Raw genomic sequence first — 21,565 nt, forward strand, 5'->3', positions numbered from 1 at the left:
ACTTAGAATATTATAGCCCTAGATGCACACTCTAGGGTTAAATAAACAACCCTCCAAAAATTAAATATTCACAACACAGAAATTTACACTTCAAAAATAAATAAGAATAGTGATTCAATCAATAGTGATTGAAAGATATAATCATTCAAGAGAAGCAGTGTTGATTTCATCATTTGGTCGAACAGCAGTTGCTTTGCCATATGGTTCAGGGTTGAATGGCATTCATATTTTACTGAATTAGAGTGTTGGGTAAACTGAGATAGTATATTATTTGAATGGTACATTTTAGTAACCTTCAATAGTGACTCAGTAGACTTCTAGATTTAGGCATTAAAATGGAAAGGCTATGGAGCCGTCTACCAGACCTGAAGAAAGTTTTAGCATTTGGGCATCAGCTTTGGCCATCACAATGGCTACAAGATCTCAGAGAAGGAAGACACTCCTACATGTGGTTGTCTGGGAGCAGAGAAATGAGGATGGGTTAGGAAGACTTCACTTAAGAGTGCTTTCAATCTAAGCAAGAATTCAAAGAATTCATGAGGATCTGGAAGAAGGAAAAGGTCAACCCATCCACACTCTGCTGGCCCCCCTCATCTCAGGTAGGCTTAGCCAGGAGCACACCTAAGGGCCACAGCTGGGGAAGCCTTGGAGAAAATGGGGAATGGTACAGCTGTGGCAAACTTGAGATCAAATCCCCATTTTGCTAATACTATGTGCACTGCTAATACTATGGCAGTGTAGGTAGGTTCCATCCCGGGCAGTCCTGTTGTGATGTCTAGAAGTGGGTGAGGCACTACGCTGGGAGTCAAGGGCCCAGCTTCTAGTCCTGGTGTTGCCTTTTCCTGATCTCCATCTTTGGTAAGTCATCTGACCTCTTTGGGGCTAGGATTTCATACCTCAGAAGTGGGGGAGCAGAATCAGGTGATCCATGGCACTCTATGACTCTCGATGGTCATCACCCTCTAGATTCATACAAAGCATGTTGGATATGAGTCTTGAAATTCTGGTAACACCTAGTCCTGAGCAGAACATGGTGTATCATTGGACCAGGCCAGAAAATTCCAAATTCCCTTCTAAAACACTAAGATTGAATGCAGAGACAAGCCAGAATAGAGAAAGCCATTTCAACTGGCATCATCATATCCACCTTTCCAAGGAAACTATTAAGCAAATATTATTTTCCTCTTATTTTACACTGAGAGAACGAAGGACCAAGAGGGTATAATGACTTAACCAAGGTTACCTGTGAAAAGTTAGAGGCAAAACTGGAAGGTGGAATCAAGACTTTTGGTGTCAACACAAGCAATGCTGAGCCACTCTTGACTCTGCCGTCCTCAGGAACCCAGGATTCCAGAACACCACAATTTTGTTTTTAGGGCCCTCCCTCAGTACCGCCAGTCTTCTAGGGCCCAAATCTGATTTCAGCACAGCTGAAGCGCTAGTATTTCCAGTCAAGTCTTCTGTCCCAGGAAAGACTGGATGGAGAAGGGTAGCAGATGAAAAGAGTGGCCCCATTTCAATGAGCGCTCTCGAAGGCTCGTGGCATCATTCAACATCTTGAAAGGACAAGAGCATATAAAGAAGAAAAAAAGACTTCAGTGGAAAAAATGAAGCTAGAATCCAAAGAAACAGGCCCCACTCCTGGCTCTGTCACTAATGACTTTGGATATGTCTCTTGCATTCCCTGAACCTCAATTTCGCCATCAGTAAATTAGCCGTTCTCCAAGCTTCCCCAGCTTGGAGATATTCTGTGACCTGGGGCATGCCACTGGCACCTTGGTTGGAAAAAGGCACCGTTCAGTGCTGGCTTTGTTCTGACCATGGATTGAGCCACAGGCATGTCCCTCATCAGATGCGGGCCTTGCAGCACTCAATAAGTTGCTGCACAGGGCTAGTCACAGACCAGCCTTGAGAAATCACTCTGTAGGCTGCTGCTTATAATTAGGATTCTGGCCTTCAACTCTGAAAGGCTTGGCCACAGCCAATTAGCAAAACCCAGCTCACATCTGGCCTGGGGTGAACAGCAGGGTGCCTTAGACTCACATAAAACATCCGGAAGAAGAGCATCTGAAAAGCATTTGGTTGCTGGAAGCCTCACCTCTCAAAGTTGCCAAGACAACTCAAATGCTCCTTGGTCTTTAAAGGATTACTGAAAGTATCCAGGGCCAAGGGGTGTAGCCCTGGCAATTTGCAACCAAGAGGTCAATGCTCACACCAGGCTTACCACCAGACCTAAGCACTCTGCTGGGAGGGGCCCTTGTGAGCTTGTTCTTAGCCAGCAGGGGGCTGGTACTGAAGACCCTCTGCTCATGGGCCAAAGGCGTTTGGCTGCAGGAGACTGGTGGTGCATGTGCATGCTCGGGGTACAACTCGGTGGAACGAAGTTTGATCAGACCTTTCTTCTTCCCCTGAAGGTACTACTGGGTTCCTGGGTGCAATGATGGATGGCTCAGAGCAGAGCCCATGCATCATTGCTTGTAGATTATGCCACCTTTCTCTAAGCTTGGATGCCCTGGCCATCCCTTCACAGCATGTGTCCCAAAGGCCAGAGAAGAAAAGGATACAGGGCATGAGACCATGCTCTTCATATGTAACGAGGCATTGTGGAATACAGGATAAGACATTCGTCTTAGAATCTAGTTAAGCCCCTGCTACCCAGCTTAACAGCAATGTGACCTTGGGCCTGTCACTTACCCTCTGGACAGTTTTATTCACCTATAAAGTGAGAGTGGCCAGGGCAAATGAAATAAAAATCAAAGGAATTTGTAATTTAAAGGATCCTTGAAGATCATTTTGCCCAACAGTCTCATCTAGCAGATCAAAAAGGGAAATCCAGGGAAGGAAATTTACTTACCAGAATCACACAGGACAGAGGGGAGAAAAGCCAGATCAAGACCCCAAGTGTCTTGTTTTCCACTCCTGTGTTTGCTGTGAGCTGATCGACAGTCTTTTAATCTGTCTCTCAAAGCCATTGACCTGTGGTTTTCAGAAGTTTTCCAAGTGCCCATAGCATGGACCACATCTGGGTTCTGAGATGCCTTTTCTAGAGAAGAAAGGGGCAAAGGGGACTGCTGCTAGAGATAGCCCTGGTTAAAGATGATCCAGACCACAGGTGGTCTTGGCTGGAAGGGTTCAGGATGGTGAAGGCCCACAAGTAACCTGGTCTGCTCCATAGAGGGTCCTGGCTACAGAAGTGTCAGACTACAGAGGAGCCAGGCTAGAAAGACCTAGGCCAAAAATGACCCCATTCAGAGCTTTCCCAGGCCAGCATGGCCCCCAGACATAGGCCAGGGTCCACGGTGGCATAATCTACAGTGGGTGAGATGTGCATTTCTTTAAGAGGCTCTTTGCACCTGGCTGACCTGACCAGTCTCCTTTTCTCCTTCCGCCCCCTCCTTCTCCTTACAGTGTGCGGTCAGCCCTCGCGCTCGCTGCCAAATCTGGTCAAGCGGATCATTGGGGGCCGCAACGCTGAGCCTGGCCTCTTCCCGTGGCAGGCCCTGATTGTGGTGGAGGACACCTCGAGGGTGCCCAATGACAAGTGGTTTGGGAGCGGGGCCCTGCTCTCTGAGTCCTGGATCCTCACGGCCGCCCACGTGCTGCGCTCTCAGCGCAGAGACAACACAGTGACACCGGTCTCCAAGGAGCACGTCACCGTCCACCTGGGCCTGCACGACGTGCGGGACAAATCCGGGGCTGTCAATAGCTCGGCGGCCCGAGTGGTGCTGCACCCAGACTTCAACATCCAGAGTTACAACCATGACATCGCCCTGGTGCAGCTGCGGGAGCCCGTGCCCCTGGGGCCCCACATCCTCCCCGTCTGCCTGCCGCCGCCTGAGCCCGCAGGCCCCGCACCCCACGTGCTGGGGCTGGTAGCCGGCTGGGGCATCTCCAACCCAAACGTGACGGTGGACGAGATCATCGGCAGCGGCACGCGGACCTTGTCAGACGTCCTGCAGTATGTCAAGCTACCCGTGGTGCCCCACGCCGAGTGCAAGACCAGCTACGAGTCCCGGTCGGGCAACTACAGCGTCACCGAGAACATGTTCTGTGCCGGCTACTATGAAGGCGGCAAGGACACGTGCCTAGGAGACAGTGGTGGCGCCTTTGTCATCCTCGACGACGCCAGCCAGCGCTGGGTGGCCCAAGGCCTGGTGTCCTGGGGAGGCCCTGAAGAATGTGGCAGCAAGCAGGTGTATGGGGTCTACACCAAAGTCTCCAACTATGTGGACTGGGTGTGGGAGCAGATGGGTTCCCCGCAGGGCCTGGGCGAGCTGCAGGTGGAGCGGTGAGTGCCGCACTCCTGCCTGCCAACCACCCTACCCAGCCCCAGCAAGACTGCACCACGCCCCACTAATGACAACACACTCCACTGTTACTCACAAGACCAAGGCATGGACACGCTGTTCCCACCCTCCCAAGATGGCTCCTGGCTCCCTGAGAGGCAGCAATGTGTACAGGAAAAGGCCCTACATAGGAAACCTGGGTCCCTGGCCCTGGGGCAAGTCCCTTTCCCTCTCTGGGCCTCACTCTCCTGCAGGACGGGGAGGGAGCTAGACTCAGGCCAGTGCCCAGACTCCTCTCCTGGAATGCCCAACCCATGGGCCTCGTTCACTCCTAGTTGTTCATCAGATCCAGTGGCCCCACTGTTGGAGTAACTGAGCTTGGACCTGACTGTGAGAAAATGTTTCCTTGCCTAGAGCTGAGTCCATCTATATATTTTCCCTACTCTGCCCTCTGGGTCTAGACCCTTTTCTAGCAGAAAAGCCCTCAGATTTGAGGAGACAGGGAAGACAACCCAGAGGCCTCTCTCTCTAAATATAAGGCCGTGTAGTACTTTCATCCCTGGGTTTTCTCTCCCCAAAGCTTCTTACAGTCCAAGCCTTATCCCTCTGTACCCTGTTAAAGGAATCTCAAAGGTCAAAGAGAAAGCTGGGAAACTCTGTGATGACCAGGGGGAGGAGAAGAGCAGTGGGAAGCTTTCCAACCCCATTAAATTCATATTATCAATGCAGAACACTTACTGGGTACATCCACAGCTGACTCTCCAGACAAGCGCGAAGCAAGCTTCCGGTCTTGAAATGTGTCACCTGAAAGGGCTACCTGAGCCCCAGCCCTAGATGTGGAGACTCAACCCGATTGCTTGGAGAAAGAGAAGGCTCACACCATGCTGCTGTGCCTCTGGGCAGGGAAACGGAAGAAGGGGGGATTATATGAGTGACCTCCTCCCACCAGACCCCCTTCCCCCCACAGCATGCCTGCAGTCTGAGCTCTACAGAGAGCCCACCTCGCATGAATGTTCTGAGGGACCCACTCCTCCAGCTTCCAGGAGCCAAGTCAAGAGAAGCAGGGTCTTGCCCAAGAAAGGCAGTAAGAGGAGACGGAGAGCCCAGAGTCCTGGGTTCAAGCCGCAGCTCTGCCCCCAGACTGGCTTGTAACTTTTGACAAATTGCTTTCCCTCCCTGGGCCCCAGTTTCCCCATTTGTAAAAGGAAGGCGTCGGATCCCCCTCAGGGTCCTACCAGCTCCAGCGTTCACTGCTTCCAATGCCAGCAACCTCTCCCTGGCTATCCCCAGCCTGACCGTCCTCCTCCCTGGGGTTTGCTCTCCTGGGGACTCCCCAGCAGAGACAGAAGCCTTGAGAAGGATTCCAAGAGAGCAGTTGGGAAGCATCTGCTTTTCCAGTTGGGTCCTGACAGCACACTCCTGTGCCTGTGAGCGGTGCGTGTAGCGGATGCTATACTTTGTATATTTATATCACAAGCTTCACTCCTCTGTAAGGTGCCTCTGTGATGTTTCCTCCATCAGGGGACCAAAATGGAAATAAATCCTCTGTGGATAACCAACAGCCTTTGTTTGGGGGTTTGGTTATTGCTGATGTTTGTTCATTTTGACCTTTTGAAGAAAATCTGACCCTTCATTAAGCCACAATCTCTCTCACCGTGGAAAGGGTACAGTTTTTGTCACCTGGACATTATCCAAGAAAGGGTGACGAGAAATGGAGTTGGTTATGGACATGTGTCCTCTCAAAGGCTACCTCTTCCATCATAGAAGTGCCTGCTATTTAAGTCCTTGAGTTCAAAGTGCCCAGATAAGCATAGGAAGCAAGATCGTGTGTACCCAAGTCTCACGCGGGCAAGGGGAGTTCAATGTCATGAGAGGAGCGGAGATCGTAGTATTACGGGAATTTAAGGAGGGGGAGGTTCACACAGCTGAAAGGGGTCTGGGTAACTTTTCAAAGAGGTTACAAAGAATACACTTGGGAGATGGGAGGGCAGGGCAGAGGGGACAAAGGTCAAGTAGAAAAGTGTGCCCCGAGTGGATGGGAACAGAGGGTGTAGGGGAGAGTGGACAGTCTTGAACGTCATACTTGTGTTAGTCCTGTAGCCAGTGACTGCCTAATTTGGGGCATATCAGAATCACTTGTGTTTATTAGGAATGCAGGTTCCTAGGTCTCACCAATGGGAGGTTCTGAATCAATAGGCTGAGTGTGGGCAGCAGGCTGTGGAAAGGGGAGGGGGTGGAGGGAGGTACCAACCTAGAGAGTGATAGGGAAGTCACTGCAACCATTCTGGAAAGAGGTGGTACAAACCACCAGACCAAGGGCGTGACACTGCAGATGTGGAGGTGGAGTCTGAGAGCATTCAAGTAGTGTAGTGGGTAGAGCTTGGTGCAGAGGCATTGCATGAAATAGTGCAGACAGGAGATGTGGCGGAACACAAGCTAATATGTTAGTGAGGGCTCCCATGTCATACACTCATAGTTTGTGTTTGGGGTTTGTATCATATTGAAACTGTCATGCTTTTTATACTACTGAGAACTGAAAGAATCCTACATTATACCTTACACTTTATATGCAGCTGGTTTCAGGGATTATCAGTCTTGTGTTCCATCACATCCTCTAGGTTTTTGGATTTATATTGTTGATGTATTGAGACACTGAAGTGTCATGGGGTTGCATGAAGAGCACACTGCGACATTACTCTGCTTCTCCTGGTGGTTTTTCTTACCAGTGGCTGATTAAAGATGGTGGCTGAAGAAAAGGGAGGCAACAAGGACACTGTCTGTGCAGGCATTAACAGACATCTGGGGATGTCAGACAAAGGGGAGATGGCTGGTGAAGGATGGAGACCAGGACTTGGTTTTGCTATGTTTGAGGAGTTTACGAGCAATCCAGTTGGAGATGTAGAAAGGAGGAGTCCAGAGGAGAAGGCAGATTAGAGACACTGATTCACCAGGGTCTAAGTGGTGTGATGGCATGGGAAGAAGTGGCATCATCCGCTGGAAAGGAAAAGAAAAGACGAGGGGGCTGAGGACTAAAGAAGGGAAACACCAGCATGGATTGCATGGAGAGAAAAAGAAAAACCCCAAGAAAGAGATAGAAAAGGGAAATCAGAAACACAGAAAGAAAAGAGCTTCAGAAGCCAAGGAGAGAAAGTATCAAGAAGAAAAATGTGATCAACAATGCAAATGAGCCGGGACAGTCCAGAGGACACGTGCAGGCTGGATGTTCCTAGGCACCGGGACTATCAACTACCATCAAGTCTGGAAGAGGATCCAGGGAACAGACCCATGCTCATGTTTAAGTCCCTAGCCCTTCCTCCCCCTTCCTTTATGCTCCATGTCCCTAATCCTCCTCCTCTTCCTCCTCAATAGCTTCTTCTTTCTTTCCCACTTTTCTCTTCCTCGCTCTCTCCCTACCTCTCCCTCCCATTGTCTCCCTCCTTCTCTCTTTCTCTCTCCAGCTTCTCCTAGGTTTTTTATCTCTTTCCTGAGGCAGCCTCTCTGGAACGTCTTTGCCCAGTTCTCCAGGTTTTGCTTCCTTGAAACCAGTCAATACAAACCTCTTCTTCTTGTCTGGCTCTTCAAATGAGTTTGTATTTTCAGACTTTGGTTTCTGTTTTGCTCTTTCATGAGTCAAAGCTGTATCTAGCCTCACCTAAAACAACAGATGCTCCAGCTTTAACAGTGGGCAGCTACAAGGTGAGGAGAATTCTTAGAGATGAAGAATACATGAGAGAAAATTTCAGAAAGAGTGTCCTCTTATACGTGTAAATATCACCACTGAAGTTCCAGTTATGGGTCTGGAGCCATTCTGTCTCCATGTATGATTACAAATCTATCAGATTGTCACATGGCCACTTTATGTTCAAGTTTGTGCGAACCATGGTGCTTTGTTCTTTTGAGTCCACCTCCGAAGGACAGGGAAGGATGTGGATACTGAGTGTCAATTTTCTTTCCAGAAGCTTGACTATGGAAGAAAGGACAGGGAGAGACTATGGAATGAATGAGAAGCTGAGAAAGCGGAAAACTCAATTTTTAGCATGAAAAGTCTTGATCATGTTTTGGAGGCATAAAGAAAGGAGAAATGCAAGATAGAGGAGAAGGGCATGAATCCTCAAAACCAGGTCCCCAAGAGTTTGGAAGTGAGGGGATCCAGAGCCCAGAATCAGTTCTGAAGAGATGTTTCGAGAGGGAGTAGAGACAAAGGAGGATGGTTTCTTGTGGCCTTTGTGTTTGTTGAAACTTTTTCTACAAACTTTCCATAACGTGACGGTTGGCAGGTCTGGGCTTATAGTCTGTAGTCTAGCAACCCCCACTGAGAAGGACCTTCTAGCAAAACTCCCAAGGCAGGCTTTTGTCAGCCTGTCCAGGGTTACATTCCCATCTCTGAGATCACTGTGACCAGAGTGTTAGAGGCTTTCACTAGTCAAGTCATGGTCACATTCCTGCCCCTAGAACCAGAGGGAAGATCGTTGCAACTCAGGCTAAAGAGACAAGAAATGGGGGAAGACAGGACCCCAGAGGGAACTTCAGGTGCTATTACTGAAAGGGGCAAGGATGCTGGGAAATCAAAAATAACAGCTATTCCTAATAGAGGGTGATGAGCTAGCAGTTTTTGCAAAGGGCAAGGTGGAGCCTAGAGTGTGACCTGTCCTCCTTCCCTTGGCTGCAGTGTGTGGGATCCCCAAGTTCTCCCGGAATCTGTTGGCCAGGATCATCAATGGACGCCCCACCCAGAAGGGCACCACCCCCTGGATTGCCATGCTGTCATACCTGAATGGGCAGCCCTTCTGTGGGGGCTCCCTTCTAGGTAAGGAGAGGTGGAAGGGGTGGGGGATCTGGGATTAGAGGGTGGGGTAGAGGAAAGGGACCTGGCCCTCTTCTTGGAGACTGACAAGGTTTCTTCACTGAGAAGCTTCCACTCCAGCAGCAGGGCCCAGAAGCACAATGTGGTGGAAAGAGCCCTTAGCTGGAGTAGGGAGACACTTGCTCTGCTCCAGCTGGCTCTTTCAGGCAACATTTCCTGAGCCCTGGTCACTCTCTGGCACTGAGAAGGGTCAGGGAGTCAGAGCCTTAAACATAGACTACAACACAAAGCACTTCCATGCAGCTCAAAGTCAGGGTGTGCTGGTGCCCTGGGCCGAGGGGAGCCAGGAAACCCACCCTAGAGGAGTCAAAGAAGGGAGACTCACAAAGCTTTGAGTGCAATGCTTGAGAATCAAGATGTATCTTAAATGCTACTCCAGGTTTATAATCATGTTCTTAAAAGTCCCTTCCCGAGACAACATGGATTGAAAGAAAGGTTAATCTGGAAGCCAAGAGTCTAGTGAGGTGGCTAGATTGCAGTAGTGAGGAGGGAAGTCATTAGCCTCAGAGTAAGAATAGGGGACGAGGGATGGAAACAGGCAGATTCAGGGTCAAAGCCATTGGAAAAGGGAACTGTCAGACTTTTGTAATGGACTGAACATGGTTGGGAGTGGCAGCAAAGGCAGGAAAGAAATGATTCATGGCTCTTCCTATCACAGTTCAGCCCAGATGAGCTAAGGTCCATTCCAGCTCTGACATCATAATAAAAATTAATAGCAATCCAGAGTCCCTCTGACCCCATCACAGAGGAGGAAGGCATGGAGGGGTCCGCCTCTGCTTGGGCAGCTCTAGGGTTGCTGGCCTCGCCTCACCCTGACCCACCCTCTCCTCCAGGGTGCGGGAGAGGATAGCTCCCTGACAAGAGACCCCTGCGGGGAGGTACAGGCACTGGTGAGGCTGCAGCCTGCTCATCTGGGATGTGTGAAATGTAACCCAGAGGGGCTGATCCTTATATTCCCACAAACACGAAGACAGGAGCTCTCACTCTATGGAGCCTCTCAAAGGGTCACAGTGAGTGAGCACAGGTTAAAGGGGAGCCCAGTGGGGAGCAGGCAGGGGAGAGAACCAAGAATGAGAGGGGTTAGAAGGACAGAGACAAAAACAGAGAAAGAGGGCATGTCAGAGACCTAGAGAGGGGAGCAAAGGGAGATGCAGGGCGAAACGAAAGGAAACAAGTACAAATAGAGAAAGAGAAACTGGTAGGGCAGGAAATGAGAGATAGAGAATCATGAAAGGAGAAAAGCAGGGGAAAGCATCAGAAAATAACAGAGACGGGAGGAGCCGACAGGGAGAGTGGAAGAGAGCAAAGACACTGCTGATTCTGTTAGAATGTGTTCTATGTAAAAGAGATGGATCAAGTGCCCATGGCTTAGGGTTAGATTCCTTTTCAGAAGCCTTGGGTGTTTCACTTCAATGATGTTCAGGGCTCACTGCATCTACTGCATGTTTGTTCCCGCCTCTCCAACCTCAGCCAAGCTACAAGAGCTCTGCAAGATATCCTCAGCCTTGCCCATAGCCCTTCTCACCTAGAGTCTCTCTCCTCCTCCTGTTGTCTAGTTTTGTAGAGGGAAGGAAAGGCAGGAGAAGGCGTAAGAAACAGAGAAGCTGAGGGACAGACAGAGGAAACCTGCCCATTTAGTGCCCACCACGAAGCCTATGCAGAGGGGTCCTGACTCAGGGACTCCCTATCTGCAGAGCTGGGAGATAAAGCTATGTCTTGGTCTCATCATTGCTCTCCCCAGCCCTGTTCCATGGCAGGCTTCCTAATCTGGGTACCTCATTCCACTTTATCCACTTAGAAAATTAGCCAGGAGCCCCTGGCTGTAGACAGGGATCAAAAATACCACCAGGGGAAAGAGGATGGCCTGTGTAGGGCACTATCCCGAAGCCAGTAGCCAGAGCTCATGGCTGCTCCTGAGAGGGCCAAAGACCTGCACAGAAAGGGACCGCTGCCCGCAACTCTGAACTCTGCTTTGATGCCCACACTCCAAAGCCATGGTACCTTTCTTTCTATTTGGCTCATCCCAATATGTCTCTGGGCTCAGCTATTTATGGGTTTGTCACCTGATTCACCTTAGGGATGAACCAAGCCCTAATCCTATATTAAGCAAAGAGCAGGAATGTGTCCAGCAAGGGAAAAAAGAGCCAAGATACAAGAGATGAGCTAGGCTGATCATCAGGAGACCCACGGTCAGCCCTGGTCCTGCCACCCACCTGCAGAGCTGCCCTAGACGTCCCCGCTCCCCTCAGGCCTCAGAATCCATAACTATAAAATGAGAGGTTTGGGTCAGAGCAGTGGTTCCCAGCCTTCGTGACAGCCGAACTTTGGGGGCACTTTTAAAGTGTGTTTGTACCTGGGCCTCACTCCACGACGTAGATGGTCTGGCTGAAGCCCAGACATTGTTTGGGGAGGATTTCTTTGTTTTTAATTCCCCACATGATTCTATTATAAATGTGTACTCAAGAATCATGTACAACAATACTTTTCAAACTTTAATACGCCTAGAGATTACTTGAAGTTCTTTTTAAGATTCTCAGATTTTACTACTGAGTACAGATTCTGATTCAGTAGACCTGTGTGGGGGCCTGAGAGTCTGCATTTCCAAGAAGCTCCCAGGTGAGGCTGATGCCACTAGTTCAGGGACCACACCTTGAGCAACAAGGCCCGAGGGGCAATCCGTGAGCAAGACTATGGACACCTTGGGCTATCTGGAGCTTGCCAACCCCATGCATTTAAGGGAGACCTGGAATCATTTTTAAAATGTTCACTGTTGACCTAGGTTGGGGAAGTAGATGAAATCACAGATTCAACTCCGCATCTTCAGATTAAGATCAATGGGTTTCTGACCTGGGGCTGTGAAATGCAAGAGACAGGGGTGCCAGGGAGAGGGGTCTGAAAACCCTCAGCTTGAGGTAGTGGGATGCAAGGTGGGGCCATGAGGACAGTGTGTGTTCACAATTCTGTTCTCAGGCTCCAAATGGATTGTGACTGCGGCTCACTGTCTCCATGAAGTGCCGGATTCAGAGGACGTAACTCTTCATGATTTGGACTTGCTCAGCCCCTCTGCCTTCAAAATCATCATGGGTGAGTATGGGCCAAGCTGATTCCTGAATCCAGCTGTGGTTCTGGGGATGGGGTGTATCTACTCACTCAGTCATTAGGGAGGGAGTCTAGGAATGGAAGGACAAGCCAGGACTGGAGTCCAGGGACCTGCCCAAGTTCTGGATCACAGTCTAAGCCCAAGGCAGTGATTCTCAGATGTTAGGACCATGAGCAGATCACTGAAGGTGAGGCCTTAGATTTTATAATAAAGACTCCCATCTGGATAACTTCCAAAGATGTCTCAGGGTTCTATAAATCCGTGGTTTCAAGTGATTCATACACAAACAATCCAAGCTTCCCGTCTCCTTTGTAAACTGGCTGATGGAGTTCAGGTCACTGCATATTTATGTCCTGATGCTATGTCAAATCTAAAGACACAAGTTCCTGCCCACAAGGACGGATAGTCTAATAAAGGAATAAAATATGAGCACAAAGCCCTCTAATAAAATGCAGGAAGCAGTAAGTTCTGTACGAGAGAAACAGGGGGAGTTCATAGGGAAGAGATTCCTAACTGAAGCATCTAACTCAAGGATCTCCGAGGTTTCATGGAGGAGGCAACACGTTACCCGGGTACAGAAGGGTGATTATGGTTCGGACATATGGTAATGGGCCCTGGAATGAGTATTAACTGCAAGGTGATGGGATCAGATCAGATTATGAAGAAAGACAGAGGTTCGAGCCCAGGACAATATGTGGGGAAAGCCAAATGGGGAGGGATGGCTTAAAACAGGTAAGTGAAAGGCACTGTAAGCGTTAAGGCTGGAAGCATGGGCTGTATGGGACAGGGGCTGACAGGGAACAAGGTGTGACTTTATCCTCCAAGCTTCTGCTGCCCTCATGCCTCACATGCCTTCTTCTTGCCCAGGCAAGCTTCGGAGGACCCAGTCAGATGAGAATGAACAGAGTCTCAGTGTCAAACAAGTCTTCTTCCATCCCCTGTATAACCCCAACACGTACGAGAATGACGTCGCTCTGCTGGAGCTGTCGAGGGGCCCGGTGCTAAATGACTTTGTGATGCCCATCTGTCTACCCCAGGGGCCACCAGAGGAAGGTACGGCACCCACCTGTGATTCCACCTCGGCAGAGCCTCCATGGAGGCTTTTACTCCAGTGCTGGTGAGGCTTCAGTGCCAGCTGAGTCAGCTGACTGTGTCTGCCTGATTCCTCAGCCACCTTCCCTAAAACAGCTAAGTCAAAACAGGTTTCACGGTGGTACACCAAAGCAGGCAGGCTTGGTCCGTATTTCAGGCATGTATCAGTCAGGGTCCAGATAGGAAAACAGAAACCAGACTAGTTACTGTAACAAAAAGAATTTAATATAGAGTGTTGGAGGGCTGGAGAAGTAAAGCGGGATGCTGAGGTCAGAGAGAGAACACTTGCAGGGAGGAACTACCCCTCCTGGGACTGGAGGAACAAAGGGAAGAGGTTGGAGTTACAGAACCTGGAAGCTTAGACAGAGGCTCTGTGAAGTAGGAACTCAGACTCTGCAGAAGAGGCCCTGTGCTGATGGTGTGGGGGAAGCAGCCACCACTGGTAGGGTGAGGAACCATCTCTAGGGTAACACCATCGGGAATAGCAAGGCTTCCTAGAAGTGTCCCATGCTTTCAGGAATGTTCCTGACAAAATGGATCTGCCAATCTAGAGTCTCATTCACAGCATCACAAAGCAGAGTATAAAAGGGGACTTCTGGAGCTGAGAGACAATAACTTAATCGCTAGCACAGGCTCAACTCTCCATGCTGCCATCTCCTAGCTGGACAACCTTGAAGAAGTTGCCTACCTTCAAGCCCCTTCCCTTTACACTAGGAATAATACCCCATGGGTGGTTGTGATGTTTAAGTGAAATAATAATCAAACATATTCAGCACAGAGTGAGAGTCCAACTCAGGGAAGTTGGTTTTTGTTTCATCCTGTTCTAAATGCACAGCTAACCTTCTTTAGTTCAACAAAGTTTTTTTTTTTTTTAATGGCTGGATGGAATATTAGAAGTATTGAGCGGAAGTGAGCCCACAGGAAAGGCCCAGGTATGGATCTGATGTATCAGATACCACATGCCTGCCATGTAGCACTTGATTTACATTAATTAATTTATGTGCTACTTATAAAAGCCTTGTGAAGTAGTATTGTAGTCCCATTTTCCAAGTGAGAAAACTGAGGCTTGGCAAAGGGAAGTGCTTTACCTAAGGTTCAGCTTGTAAGAAGTAGATCTGAAGCTGGAATTCAGATCTTCCAACTTAAGGCCCAGAGCTGTTTTCAGTATCCAGGCTCTTTTCAAATGATGAAACAAGTAAGTGCTCTATCAGTGCCCAGCCCATTTTCACATTGCCTCAAGATTCGCCAGCCTTACAGACTTCTAGAACATCAGAGCTGGGACGGGTTTTAGAGGTACCGAGTCCAACCTCTTCGTTTTATGGATGAGAAAACTAAGGCTCAGAAGGGGAGGGAGCACATCCTGTGGTGGGCTAGGCTGGACTTTGTATTTATCCAGTTATTGATTGAGCATCTACTCTGTGTCAGCCCTGCTATAGGCATAAGGACACAGCCGTGAATAAGGCAGATGAGCTTACTGCCCTCACGGAGCTGAGGTTCCAAGCTAGTTGGGAGTGGGAGAGAACAGACAACTAAACACATAAACCAGCTAACATCTCACAGAGACAAATGCCCAAACTGCTGTCTCAGGGAAGCTCCAGCCCAAGTCTTCCTCCCCACCGTGCTGGCATTTTCTCAGGGGGAAAACTCAGTGCTTCCTCCACATGCAGGGGATGAGGGGGCTGCAAAGTGCCACCCTCCAAAGGCCCGCAGACAGCCTCTCCACTCTCACTGTGTCTTCTCTCCCCCAGGGGCCGTGGTCATCGTCAGTGGTTGGGGGAAGCAGTTCTTGCAAAGGTTCCCAGAGACCCTGATGGAGGTGAAGTTCAATATATACCCTTCAGAGGGTGACACTTGTGCCCCACATTGGAAGTTTCTGAGCCCCAGTGTCTCTCAGGGGTTTGGAGGTTTGGACTGGGGATGAGTGAGACAGGTACGAAGGGACCAGACTCACCTTCAAAGCTAAGTGAGACTGAATTCCAACTAGTTTGATCTGTTTGTTCTACATGTAATAAGACTCTAGTCTGTAAACATTGTTCAGTGCTTCTGTAGCTTATTAAAAGCTCAATTTATGGAAATTCTTCCAGAAAAACAGCAGGCTTGGACACCCTACAAGGTGATCCATCTGTATACATCACGAAGACTCACATAGTCGTAACCAAGAATGGGTCAAGGGATGGGCCCTGAGAGCCACAGTCCTTGCAGCAATGAACTTGACTGCGGCATTTGGAAGTTTACATTTTTCGTCATTTCAAAAAAGAACACTGAACCAGGAGTAAGGAGCCACACTTCCAAGTCCCAGCCCCTAGTAACCCACTGGGTGATCTTAAGTCATCTTGCCTCTAGACTGCAGTGTAGCTTCTCAAGGTGCAAAGTCACCAGCAACACTGGATGTCCTCCAAGAGCTGTCTGGCTTGGACATTACCAGGTTCTACGAGAGCCACGGCTAGTTTCTAAACCGTTCAATGCACATTATTTTAACACACTTTAAATTTGGGGTTTGCAACAACCATTTACCCCTTCAATCATTCACTCTGAGTGTTTATTCACTGCCTCTTCCCAGGGGGCACTAGTGGTAAAGAGCTCACCTGCCAGTGCAGGAGACATAACAGACGTGGGCTTGATCCCTGGGTTGGGATGATCCCCTGAAGAAGGAAATGGCAACTCCGGAGAATTCCGTGGACAGAAGAGCCTGGTGGGCTACAGTCCATGGGGTTGCAGAGTCAGACACGGCTGACATTGTATTGACTTTGTATTGTATTAACTACTAAATATGCAGGGGGATAAGAGGACAGATCTGGCCCCTTGTCTTCTTGGCTTATAGGGACAGACAGAAAGTATTCATCAATGTGATCATCGGAATGAGGAAGAGGTGCAACATGCTTCAGAATGTATAACCAGGACTCTGACTTGGTCTTGGGAGTGCAGAAAGGCAGAGGAAGTGCAATTAAGCGATGTATGAGTGGTGGGTAGAGGTTAGTCAGACACTCGATGGTTTGCTGAGGACAGGTGCTTATACCACCCTGCCTGGCTTCCCCTCCCCCACCTCTCTGGGAAGGCCATGCACCAAAGGGACGTGGATGCCTCTGGTACCCTCCCAGCAAGGGCCGATAGGACTTGTGCTTTGTGGGAGATGTGACTCATTCAGTTCTTGGTTTGGCTGAATGAGACTCATGCGATTCCTCTTTTATTCTAGACACCCACTCCAACATTTACCCCCAAGCTGAATCAAGGGCACTAATAAATGCAATACCTTACCTTTATGTATCAATGTATCACCTCAATTCACAATAACATTTCCTGAGTAGCGACCATGTTCTGAGCTATAGAAGATAGATATGTGCAACACTGAGTGTATGGAAACTCAAACCATGGCGAGGGAGAACACACGTGAAGCTTGCTGCAAGGTGAGCCTCACGAACCTCTATGCAAGTGTGTGTGTGCCCGTCTGACTTTTTGCGATCCCCACGGACTCCACTGTCCATGGACTTTTCTAGGCAAGAACACTGGAGTTGGTTGCCATTTCCTACTCCAGAGAATCTTCCCAACCCAGAGATTGAAACTGCATCTCTTGCGCCTCCTGCGTTGGCAGACAGATTCCTCACTACCGCGCCACCTGGGAAGCCTACACCACCTGCTGCATATACAGTGTTTGTAGTTTACAGAGCATCTGCTCGTTCAACTTCTCTTTTCGTAACAACTCCATGTAATTAGTATGTCAAATATTATGATTCCCATTTTTTCAGATGAGGAAACAGAGTCTCAGAAACCTGAAAAAACAGTGAAGGCTACATGTCCCACATCCCACAACCAGTAACGTTAAGGGTGGGGAAAAGAAGACTGCCCATAGGTTTTGCATATGCCGATGTGTTTGAAATAATGCCTATGCTAAGCAGTATTATCTCCATTCGACAGATGAGAAAACTGAGGCCCAGAGGGGGCAAATGGCATGTGCAAGGTCACACAGCAAGTTCATGACTAAGACTGTACCAGGACACAGACCTCCTGGTTCTGCATTCACCACCTGTACCAGAGGGCAGTTTCTGAGGCGAGGCCTAAGGCAGACCCAGGCTCCTCCAGAAAGGAGACAGAGAGGGGGATGGGGTGTCAGAAGAGCGGGGCTCAGCCAGGGTTGGGGACTGACAACGGTCTTGTGTTCCAGATCGAAATCCCAATTGTTGACTACCACATCTGTCGGGAGGCCTATGCTCCACTGAAGAAAAAGGTCACCAGAGACATGATCTGTGCTGGGGAGAAGGAAGGTGAGTCAAGAGGCCTGCCTACGGCAGGGTGCCACCAGCCAGGGAGGGGCACCAAGCCTAGCAAAGGGCGCCCTGCAGACCTTGGAGCTGGCAGGTTGAACAGGAAGGGGAGGAACGAGGCAGTGGACAGGGAGGAAGATCACGAGAGGAAAGATTCCCCTGGGGAAGTTACATCAGAGAAAAGGGTGCTACGTAAGGGATTTCCATACCTCCTTTCCCCCAGCCCAGGTTTCCCCCTGTGTAACCGAGAGTCCTGAACCTACGCTTTCTAAAATCACGGAGGTAGGAGGAGGCCCGACATCCCTGAGCCCAGGTTTTGAGACCAACGGTCTGCTGCGCCCCCTGGTGTCAAATTCTCTGAACTACACGTCAGTTGGAGGGAGAGGGACGGTCCTCTGGATTTGGGTCTAGGGAAGGGGACACTTAACCCGCATCACTTCTTCCTCTAGGGGGCAGGGATGCCTGTGCGGGTGACTCTGGAGGGCCCATGGTGACACTGGATACAAAGAGAGGCCAGTGGTACCTGGTGGGCACAGTATCCTGGGGCGTGGACTGCGGAAAGAAGGACCGCTACGGAGTATATTCATACATCTTCTACAACAAGGACTGGATCCGGAGGGTCACCGGCATGAGCAATTGAGTTCAGTTCCTCACCCTCTGCCTCACCTGCCCATGGTCAGTCAGCAGCAGAAGATAATTATCTGATGCCAGACGTCCCTAACCCTACACACACCTCATTCAGCCCACCTATTACTGACCAATTAAGGGGGCATCTCAGCCATCTTCTCACTCTCCTTAAAGAAGCAGAGCAGCAGAGCGGTCAGAACCCAGGTTGCACCACCTACTAGCTTTGCAACACTGGACAGGTGACTTCACCTCTTTGAGCCTCAGTTTCTTCATCCCTATGATGGAAATGGCCTACCTTACCTCCTCAGAAAAGTATAATGAAGATCAAATTTATTTTATAGCACTTAGCACAGTGCAGGTATAAACTAAGTGCTCAATAAATGTGACTTAGTGGAAGGCCAGTGTGTTCAGGCACACTGCCTTTCTTTATAAATCCTGGCTGGGCCTTAGGGTTGATCAAGTGTGTACCTGTCCCCTCAACCTTGACCATTGCCTTCGCCTGCCCCCAAACGCTCTATGCTTCTTTGCTGCCACGCATTCCCCAACCCCAGTTCCCACTCCTCTCCATGGAAAGGTAAAAGAGACCATCTGAGTGTCTCATCAGGTCCCATAGCGATGCACTTATGACTGAGCTGGATACAGAACTGTGAGAGTGCCTGAGAGAAGCAGAGACAGGGAGAGGGGAGACTGGGAACCAGCTCTGCCCCAGCTCCCTGTGACTCTATGCAAGTCCCTTCCCCTCATCCCAACAAAGACCCTCCCAGCTCTGACAGTCAACGATCCAACAAAGCCATTTCTCCTTGATGAGATGAGTTAAAGCCCAAATTACCAAAAAGGTCAAAAAGGCCCAGTAGAGCTTTGAAGTGAAAGTGTTAGTCACTCAGTCATGTCCAACTCGTCATGACCCCATGGGCTGTAGCCGCCTGGCTTCTCTGTCTATAGGATGTTCCAGACAAGCATACTGGAGTGGGTAGCCATTCCCTTTTCCAGGGGATCTTCCTGACCCAGGAACTGAACCCGGGTCTCTTGCATTGCAGGTGGATTCTTTACCACTTGAGTCACCAGAACCCAGTAGAGCTTTGATGCAGACCAAATCTTGCTGCTGCTGCAACACCCACCCCGTGCACCACACCCTGGCTCCCCAGGAGTAGCGCAGGCAGAGTGCAAGCCTAGGGGCCTGTTCTTATTCCTAAGCAGAGCCTCTGCTCTAGGTGCCCACCTCCCTTTCTTCCTGGGAAACTGGCATGAGGTAGGCCCTGGGAGGCCAGACTCGGGCCCCTGTACTCTCCCTCCCTGTGTCCACAGCTGACTCCAAGCACCGTTCCCCTGGTTCCTCACCCCTGTTCCTCAACCAGAATACCCCAGCCCTGCAGGGTCATAAAATCTTCCCAAGCAGAATGCCTCTTCCCTTCAGGAGCCACCTTCTCTCTCAGGAAGATTCCAGGGTCCTCCTCCCCTCCAGAACTCTGAGATACGAGCCCTTCAAGGGATCAGAAGCTCCAAGTCCTGTCTTCTGTTCTGTCTTCAATTCTGTTCCAAAGTTGGTCTTCATGGGAGATTTCAGTTCTTGACCTGCACTGCAGCTGCCGGAGTCATTCAAGGTCTCTTGCTGAAAGAAGATACTGAGGAATGAGAACTTATGAACACTAAGCCCTAGGCTGACCACTCAGGGACAGCAACCTGCAGCCTGTTTTGGATTCTCTGAGCAGGTCGTTCTACCTCTCTGTGCCCTGCTGTTTGTTCTGTGCACAGAAGGCGGCCTTCATACTCAGTCCCACCAGACATTTGTCAAGAAAACTGGAGCTCTATTTTAGACGCCAAAGAAGAATCACAATGCAAAGTTTTGGAACAACCCTAAAGCGTTTCAAACATCAGGCCTCCTCATTTCACAGTACTGCCTGAGTGCCCCCCTGCGCCAGGCTGTCACGACTGCTATGGGCACCACCATGATGAAGGGAACATGATTCATACTTTCCAGGAGCTCCTGCACGAAGAACTGACACCTACACGAGTATCCACCATGACAGAATGAACCCTACTGTGTGCTATGTGTCAGAACAGCACAGATGTGAAAGAAAGGCCATTCCTGTATGCAGGCCTTGGAGGAGGGGACATCAGGAAAGCATCTCAGAGGAGACAGTGTTGGAGCTGCACCTTGAAGAAGGTGGGCATTTCTACAGGTAAGACAAAAGGAGGCCTTCTAGACACAACAACAAGAGCACATGTCCATTCTTCTCTCATAAAAATGACATGTCCAGCAGACCAGTGCTCGGACTCTGGAATCAGAGTCAGTATCTAGAAGAACTTTTCTCCTTAAATCCAGGCAGTTCTGGGACTTGAAGCAGCCTCAAGATTTGTGTACGAATGCCAGTTTCTGGCTGGACCAGTTTATCTTGTTTATTCCAATTGCAACTTCATCCTTATCTAAGGGATGTCTAGATGTGCTGCTGGACTTTACCTTACCCTTGATCTATGACCATTTACTAGATATACCAGCCTCTGCACTGCTGCTAAGGTCCAAGAAACCCAAATGTCTCACAGGGTTATAGAAGCAGAGGGTTGGAGGGTCTGTTAGGACCATGCTGTCTAACTCTATGACCTCATTCTTGAGCATATCTAAACATGTGACACTAGCTACCTCCAAATATAGCCAATTTCAACTTCAAAATGACTGTCCCTTAAAGAGGTCTCTCTTTTATGCAACCACAATTCACCTCCCAGAGAATAGTTGGTATATCTAAAGCTATGATTCTGTGCCACGGAATGTTGTTATTAGCAATCGTAATCGTGCCCAGTTTCTTTAGAAACAGAAACTGCTGGTCTACAACATGTGTAGCTGTAACTGCACATTTGTTCCAATAAAAATCTGTATTGAGTCAAAGCATCCTATTTGGCTTATATGTTTTTCATGGACTGATGGTTCTGATGAGTTGCATTGTCGTGTATCAACAGTTCTCTGTATCCAGTTAGGATCCCTGTACCATGAAGAGAGAGAGAGAGATTATGATGGGAAAATCAAATCATTGACACCAGAGCACATCTTAGGCTTCTCAGGTCAGTTCTGATGAAATCCCTTGTTCTTTGGTTCCTGTAAGTTATCAAAATATTCCAGGAAGACACTCTTTCAATATCCAAGTTACATTTCTTGATTCATCCACATCTAGAATAGAAAAAACTTTTTTTTTTTTTTTTTTTTGGATCCTGTGTTCAATTGTTTGGTTCAGAGACTATGGCACCAGGTTGATGAGTAGCCTATTCTGAATTGGAGTACGTACTTTCCTTCTGCCATGAATTAAACTCATTACCAGGTGACAGAATCAAAGAATCAGCACCACCA

General features: G+C 49.1%; 1 protein-coding gene across 1 annotated transcript in view; it reads left to right on the top strand.

Moving 5' to 3' along the window:
* The window catches only part of MASP1 (MBL associated serine protease 1), a 51,092-nt gene extending 45,269 nt beyond the window's left edge, over positions 1-5,823 (top strand). The window contains exon 11 of the mRNA XM_052640173.1: positions 3,409-5,823. Coding sequence (XP_052496133.1) covers positions 3,409-4,292 — 884 coding nt within the window. The 3' untranslated portion in view covers positions 4,293-5,823. The remainder of the gene's footprint in view (positions 1-3,408) is intronic.
* Positions 5,824-21,565: the final 15,742 nt, after the last annotated feature.

This window comes from Budorcas taxicolor, chromosome 1 (genome assembly GCF_023091745.1).
Source record: "Budorcas taxicolor isolate Tak-1 chromosome 1, Takin1.1, whole genome shotgun sequence".
NCBI lineage: Eukaryota > Metazoa > Chordata > Mammalia > Artiodactyla > Bovidae > Budorcas > Budorcas taxicolor.